Consider the following 7,484-nt stretch of genomic DNA (forward strand, 5'->3'; position numbering starts at 1 on the left):
CAATACCGGCGGGGTGAAGATGAAGGGCGCCCGCCTGTTGATTTCCGCTGGGCACGCGGCTGTGACCCACCCGCGGCCCCACGCCCTAGGGAGGCGACACTCTCCCACAGCTTAGCCTGTGCCTCTTGCCTCTGGGCCTCTTGCTCCAGAGAGCCCCAGGCTCGCGACCCCAGGGCGTAGCGCAAGATGATGCCCAAGCCTGGGATGTATGCCAGCGCTAGCGCCACCGCCTCTGGGCGGCACCGGGATTGCTCCGTGGTGCTTCCACCCTTTCCACACTTTACCGCCGACCTGCGCCCCAGGCCCCCACCCCCACCACCTCTCAGAGGCCTGCAGGCTTTCCCAGTAGTCCCCAGAGCTCTGACTCCAAGCCCCCGCGGGGCCAATCCACGATTTCCACAATTAGAAATGAGCCCACCTGGGCTCACGGAGCGCCAGCTCCTCCTCCCAAGCCCACTCTTTGCATTTCCTGCCACCCCCATCACCACCCTCTTCCAGCCTCTCTGAACCCCGGTACTGCAGTCGTGGTTCCCTTGGTTTTAGAAGTCATTTCTTGTCAAAGGGGAAAAGTGGGAAGGAGACCCAAAACTTTAATTTTTCTTTCCAAAAAGAAATGATATTATGTGAGAGGAGGGGGGCATACCATGTGCTGGTTCCACTAGGTAAACTGAGTCACTAACTTCACTTCAGTGCACTTGCTGTTTATTTTATCGGTTTGTTACCAGACACTAATTTTACTTAATCTTTTTTAAAAAATTTATCTAAGATGATTTTTGTTAAGTAGCTGCGCAGTTGGATGAATCTATTATGCCTTTGTTCTCCCTAAGAGAGATCATTGAAGCTGCATTCAGTTTTATTTTCACTGCACTTTCCAACTTAATACATCCCTCCTTTGTTTCTTTGTCTGTGTGATTATACAGATTTTTAAATTTCATCACTCGGTGTTCATTTAAAGAAAGGGAGTTATAATATACGGTGAACTGTTTCTTTTATTTCGTTGTCTTATGCCACTGTGGGGGTTGGAGGTTGCATATATGGGGGTATCATTGGCAGCAGGCCACTTGAGTGACAAGGAAGATAGGGTCTGGGGAAGAAGGCACCCAGAGGGCCTCCTGGCTCCAGGGCTCTCAGCTCCACGGCTCTCAGCAGAGATCAGGAATATGTTCCTCAGGCTGCCAGGCTTTGGGCATGTGGAAAGACTTTTGCAAAACTTGAAAAGTCATCCCTGCTCTGCAGTCTACACTGGAGGGCACTCATACCACCAATGGCCAAGGCTGTTGGCTGTCTTGGAATGGTACCTTTACAGCTTTCATTGAACACTCCTGGTTGTCACCGTTGTTACTGCCAACTGTCTCCCCTTTCTTACTCGGTCCCAAGTCATTCCCTTAAGAACCCACATTTCCTTTTCCAAGTCAAAATTACAGAGTATTTTCTTTGGCTTAAGTCTTTCAGGCTGGGCCAAAGAAAGATGTGTGTAGCCCCCTGTTAGTCTCCTGCCACCTCCCTGACCTCAGCCTCTGTGTGTATGAGAGAGACTGAGGCCGTGCATTACCTGCCGAATGCCGGGCTGATGAATGCCGGGTGCCGGAACACGGCGGCTCCCAGGAAAGTGCTCAGGCCCAGCGGCGCCCCGCTGGGCGGCAGGCTGGCCGAGCCAGGAGGCGGAGGTAGGCTCGGGAAGGCGGCGGCGGCGGCAGCGGCAGCAGCCGTCCAAGCTGAGTCTAGCGCAGGGTGGTGCGGGGGAAAGGGGCTGGCATCCAGGTAGGGGCTGAGCGGGTGGGTGGCCGAGAGCGGCCCGGGGAAAGGCAACCCCGGGGGATGGGTCTGCGCACCAGCCTTCTCCCGCTTGCGCCACTTAGCGCGACGGTTTTGGAACCAGACCTGTGAGGTGCAGAAAGCCTGGGGTCAGCATGGCTCTGGGCACTTACTAGACCCTTCCCCGCGCCGCGGCCCCTCCCTCCCTTCTACAGTGCCCAGGCCCATCTGGTCTCCCTTTGGCCTGTGGTTGTTCTCTGACACACCGGAGGCCAAACTAGATTGAAAAGAAACCCAGATTTAAAGAGAGCAGGAAACACAGGACAAGCAAATCATTTGTAGCAGGTATTCCAATTAGCCCATTAAGTGTAAGGAAAATGGGTTAGTGTATTTAGACATGGGAACACCAAAGTTTCAATGTCTGGGCTGCCTCTTCCTTGCTGCACGACTTCAGGTGGGCTATATAAGTATCTCTGAATCTCAGTTTTCTAATCTGTAAAATGGGGACAATAAAATGGGGAAAATAAAACTTTTTTATAAGGTTGTTATGAGGAATGAGTAAGGCAAATGAAAGCACCTTCAGAGGTGACTCTCAAAAATAGGCAGCCACCAAGTGATGAATGATAGGTCTGTTTTGCTGCATATCAGCTATTTTCACCTATCTCAGGTTTACCCAAGAGCTGGCAAAATCCCTGCTCTGTACTGAAATGGAAAGCAGGAAGGAGGCTCACTTATTCTTTGTAGAAATATTTATTGAATACCTAAGCGCACTATGTTGGGTTCTAGGGTATGGGAAGTGATGGGAGAGAGGAAATAAATGTTCACAATAATTAGCAAACAGGTATATATTTTAGGGGCTAGTTCTCCTTAAAATGAAATGGGGGTTCACAGCCTGCTCTCTGTAGGGCCCAACTTTGTGCAAGAAAGGATTGACTGACTGCATGGACAAATAATACCTGAGCACATAGAAATCAGAGGGAAAGTTACAAGTAGACTTTTCCCACCTTCAGAGCTAATAAGTCTTTTATTTCCCTTTGGGAATGTGGTTTAAATAGGTTATTTAAATAGATAGCTCTAGGCTTGGGGGAGGTTTTCAGCCAGGTATTTTCCTAATTGTTAATAAGAAACAGTTTTAATAGAGACCTTTACCTGAAACATGGCAGCTACCATCATCTAAAAATAACCCCCAAGAGCATGAGATTATTTTTATGTGACCTGCTTATCACACCCACAGCTGAGAAGAAATGCTCCTTCTCCCCTGAAGGCATTAATATCTTTAGAACTCGGTTTATGACTGCACACAAGTCTAAAAATTAAGAATGAACTCCAGGGCTATACAGAGTTATATTAAAATATAATGTAAACTATACCAGAGGAATATGTTTAACATTTTAAAAGACATTCACTTCCTTCAAATATCTACCCTGGGGGTTGTCTAGCAACTAAGCTTGGTTTGACTTCTAGACAGCCACCCAGGGCAAGAAAAATCAAGAACTTAAATCAGTTGATTACTTAAATTTCTGCTGAAAAAGGGCCCATCCATTACATTCCACAGCCTTCAAATAATCTATTTGTGAATTGCAGAAACACTCCAGTGTGGAGATTCAGAGGCTTGAAAAAGTTAGACTATAGATAGGACCAGGCTGGGTGGGCAGCTTTTGTGCATCCAAATCTGTCTAGACGAGAATATCCGCCCCACCATGATTGCAATGAGTAAAGGAGGGGAATGGGGCAGTGGAGGCAAAATGCCCTTAAAGAACATGAAAACCTTTACAGACAGATCGTCTCTCCCGACTCAACTGCAATTATCAAGATGTCCCCCTGCAATTCCTCATTATTGAATTAATACCTCTGAGGCCCCCCAAAGGTAAACGAAAGGACTCTAATAATTCATATTCACTTAATTACATCTTCTCCAGTGAATAGGAGGAGAGCAGAAGGGGAGGGGGCGCTCTCTTTCTTTTTAAAAGTTATTTAACTTTCCCACGACTTGTTCCCCTGAGCTGAAAATGCGGAGTTGCTGTCACATCTCTGTTTGACAATGGAGAAATGTGTCAACAGAAAGGAGGGGACAGGCCTCATCATTAGCCCTCTAATGCAAGAAGCTGTTGTGTATTAAATGAGCCATATGGAATTTATTGTGCTTTATCAGCGCTTGATTTTGACTGTAAAGTGATTCACTCAGCTCCTAACCCAGGGACATCTGTTTTCTGTTGGCCATCGGGGCTGCCTGGTGTTGATCGTCTCTTTGGTTATGAGGCCTGGGTTCGGAAATGCACTCTGGTATGGGGCTGCAAACACCTTTAATAGCATTGCACTCACTCCCTATTAGATCAATGTGGGCTCATTGCTATAAAAAATGGGAAATCAAATAGCATTAGCCAGCTCCTTGTGCGGGGTGGAGGGGAAATCAAACAGCATTTTGCCTTCAAATGGCCCTGTTTGTTCTAGCACTAAGTGGGCTTTTATGAAGCCCGATTGGAGACTTAATCGCAGCCAAATACCTGCTTGGAGCTGAGCGGATTTGTCTAACAACCAAATCCATGCTCCATCCCATTATTTCAATCAGGAGAAGTCGGATCATGGATTGTTTTCTATAGGAGCCTTGGGACTGGGGACTCCTGAACTGTAGTCTCAGAGACTCTAAAACCCCTGTTCTGAACTTGGACTCCTTTCTCAGGCTCCTAAACCCAGAAATATTCCCCTCCCACCTCCCAAGTCTTAATTTTTAAATATCTTTGTGTGTGTCAGTGCTTGGATCTACTTTTCTGATTCTGCTTCTCTTCCTGTTATGAAGGGGCTCTCACAGCCCCCCAGTTCATTAACCCATATCTCTCTTCCATTTATCCCCTAGCCTTCTTCCCTCCCTTTTCCCCTGTTTACAGCTCACCTGGACTCGGGCCTCAGTCAAGTCCAGTCTCATGGCCAGTTCCTCCCTATAAGAAAGCAACACACAGATAGGTCACTACAGGCCCCAGCAACTCCCTCTCAGCCACTTTCCCTCCTCCAGTCCCCTGCCTGCCTGCTCCCACCCCAAGTACATGAGCATGCCATCTCTTCACCACTGGAGTGCCTATTATTTGATTGAAGGCATAAAACCACAACATATTGCTAGATATAGAATATTATATAACATACTCAAGTGTGACAGGGATGGCTTCTTGGTCTATAATTCTACAAACTTGGACACATGGATTCTCTCCCCCTTAGGCCAGAGTTAGACAGAAAATACTCTCATACACGTGCATGCACGTGTACACATACACACACACACACACACACATACAGTCATCACAGTTCTTGTATTGTTTTGTCCTAATACTAAACACAGGAAGAGCTCAACACTCACCTAAAGAAATATTTTTCTGCCCTCTTGGTTTCATTCTGCCTTTTTCCTTCAAAAAATTTATCTCCTCCCCTTTCCTCTTTTTCTCTCTCCCCTCTTTTCAGTTCTCTGCCTTTCCCTCCATCTCTCTCTCCCCCGCCTTCCTCCCTCCCTTACCCCCTTAGGTCACAGTCCCTATTACCCTCTGGAGATATGTTAAGCTTGTTAAGAGTTCAGTGGGGTAATTTTTCGATTAAACAAAATTCTGCGTACCTCCTGACTCCAGTGCCCACTACAAACCCTGCCCATCTCAGGGGAAGTCAATTTAGCTGAAACCCTACCCCGTCATTGCAGTTATTACTGCGACAATTAAGGCAAATAGGAAACCATTAAGATGCTGTAAAATGGCTTACGACCTGTTTACCGAAAATATGAGCTCGCCGAGAATAATTGGCTCTCCGCTCGCTAATATGAAAGAGCGGGGGTTGCCCGAGCCTGGGGCCCTGGCTCTGCGCTGCCAGTAGGCCTCCTGTCCACACCTGAAACTTCAGCACCTGGAGAAAATCGGTTCACTAAGCGCTTTGCTTTGCCGCGTGTTACAGTGAGCACTAGCAAATCTAAATCTACACTTCTGACTAGCAAATCTAAATCTACACTTCTGGCTGGCGCCAAGGGGCTGACTCCTAGGCTGGTAAGAGGTGGGGGTGGGGGTAGCAGAGAGGAGCGGCTCCTCCTCACGCACTTTGCCCCCCCTCTAGCTAAAAAAGGGCGGACCTGGATACCAACTGACACCAGTTCATTTCTTCTTTTGAAATACACATGTTTGATAAATGCAAAAAGCCGGTGGTCCAGTGAGCTATTTGATAGTACACACTGATTTTTAAATTTATTTCCTTTTTTAAAGATAAGGATGGGACTAGGTGACAATGGGGAAGACCAAGTTAAGCTCAAGGGACAATCAAATTTAAATGCCCACGTCCTCATTAAATCCTCTCTATTTTCTTGCTTCTGGTTAGGAGTTTGGCAATGGCCAGACCAACTATAATTTGGAGTTGATTCAGGCCTTCTGGTTCCTAAGCAGAAATGTATCCTCTAGTTCAAAGGGACAGGCAAGTTTCTCTAAAATGCACGTTGAAAATCTGCACACGTTTCCTGCGAAGGAGCTGCTTGCTTGACAAGTCCTGCGCCAGACAGACACCGGTTCCCTTTCTCTTCATGGAGGAAGTTTGCCCTAACCCTGACTCCTCTTCAGCTGAGCCGAAACACTGGCCTTGGGGTGGGAGAGAAAGGCTCCCACCTGCGGGCACCCCCAGATCAGCTGAAGTCGGGGCCCAGAGTCCCAGTTATCCCAAAGGCACATCTTCCCCCACCCCCAAAACTCAGAGCAAGTGGGAAATAGAGCAACAACCACCCCGCAAGCCGGCTTGGACACTTGTCCAAAGAAAAATTTCCCCAACTGCTTGCCTCTTTGCCGGGCTTCCATTAGTCATTGTCTATTCAGTAAACCCGTTTACAGTAAACACACACTGGGTTATCTGGGGGGAGGACTGAGACCAGAGGGGAAGACTCTGGCTAATGCCACTCAGGTGTAGAGACACTAAACACTGTCCAATTCCGACTTCCTTCGGCTATTTCAGGAGTCCTCAAATGACAGTACTCGGATCTTTTTAAAGACCTCCTCCGCAGGCACTGGGCTCCAGACTCACTGCAAACAGTGTAACCGATACCCACCAGACTCCTGGGACACCAGGCAGGGGTGATGAGCGCACAGTACAGTGGCCAAAAATAGTCCGTTCTCTACTCTGCAGAGTGACCGCGGGTAGTACTCCCTGCGTCTCTCCGGGGACCTGGCGAGGACTGAAAAGCCCTAAGCAATGCGTGTGCGTGCCTCCCCAAAGTGGCTTAGTCTGGTGCTCTAAGGAAAGGCTCTTTTCCTTGAACTGAAACTTGTAATTGGGAAATGTTAAACTGGAACTACCTTAGGAAGAAGAGAAACTATCCCAGCTTAAACTTAAAGCCCAGAATGGGGGTGAGGGAGTGGGTAGTTTTAGATGAGCAAAGGTAGGTGTTTGGAAAGGCACTCCTCGGCAAAGTCAAGAGCAAAGTGACTGCCTAGAGTCTGGGGCCCCTCCCTTCCTGTCAGCCCTCTCAGAGTCCCGTGCTGCCCTCCCGCCATTGCCACCGTGACTATCCTGCGCTTATACCTGGTGAAGACGTCCGGATAGTGCGTCTTCTGGAAGGCTCGCTCCAGTTCCTCCAGCTGGTAGCTGGTGAACGTGGTGCGGTAGCGCCTCTGCTTGCGCTTCAGCAGCCCCTCCTCCGAGTCGCTGCCCGCGGACAGGCAAACGCTGTCCTCGCCGTCCTTGCCCTCAGCGTCCTCTGGATGCAGTAGCAGCTCTTCCTT

At 48.4% G+C, this 7,484-nt stretch overlaps 1 protein-coding gene across 1 annotated transcript; it reads right to left on the bottom strand.

The window, feature by feature from the left end:
• Positions 1 to 6: 6 nt before the first annotated feature.
• Positions 7 to 7,478, bottom strand: Arx (aristaless related homeobox). The gene is made up of 3 exons (XM_015487984.2): positions 7,285 to 7,478; positions 4,646 to 4,691; positions 7 to 1,881 (listed from the first exon to the last, which is right to left on the bottom strand). Exons 2-3 carry the CDS (start codon positions 4,676 to 4,678, stop codon positions 1,549 to 1,551), a joined length of 366 nt encoding a protein of 121 aa, XP_015343470.2. The 5' UTR covers positions 4,679 to 4,691; positions 7,285 to 7,478; the 3' UTR covers positions 7 to 1,548.
• Positions 7,479 to 7,484: the final 6 nt, after the last annotated feature.

The sequence above is a fragment of the Marmota marmota genome, unplaced genomic scaffold (genome assembly GCF_001458135.2).
Source record: "Marmota marmota marmota unplaced genomic scaffold, marMar, whole genome shotgun sequence".
Taxonomy (NCBI): Eukaryota; Metazoa; Chordata; class Mammalia; order Rodentia; family Sciuridae; genus Marmota; species Marmota marmota.

Bases quoted from the DNA above. Each gene is read 5' to 3' on its own strand.
- Arx (XM_015487984.2), bottom strand. From the start codon at position 4,678: ATGAGACTGGACTTGACTGAGGCCCGAGTCCAG. The intron at 1,882-4,645 runs GTGAGCTGTAAA...TGCACCTCACAG, and splicing joins TGACTGAGGCCCGAGTCCAG to GTCTGGTTCCAAAACCGTCG.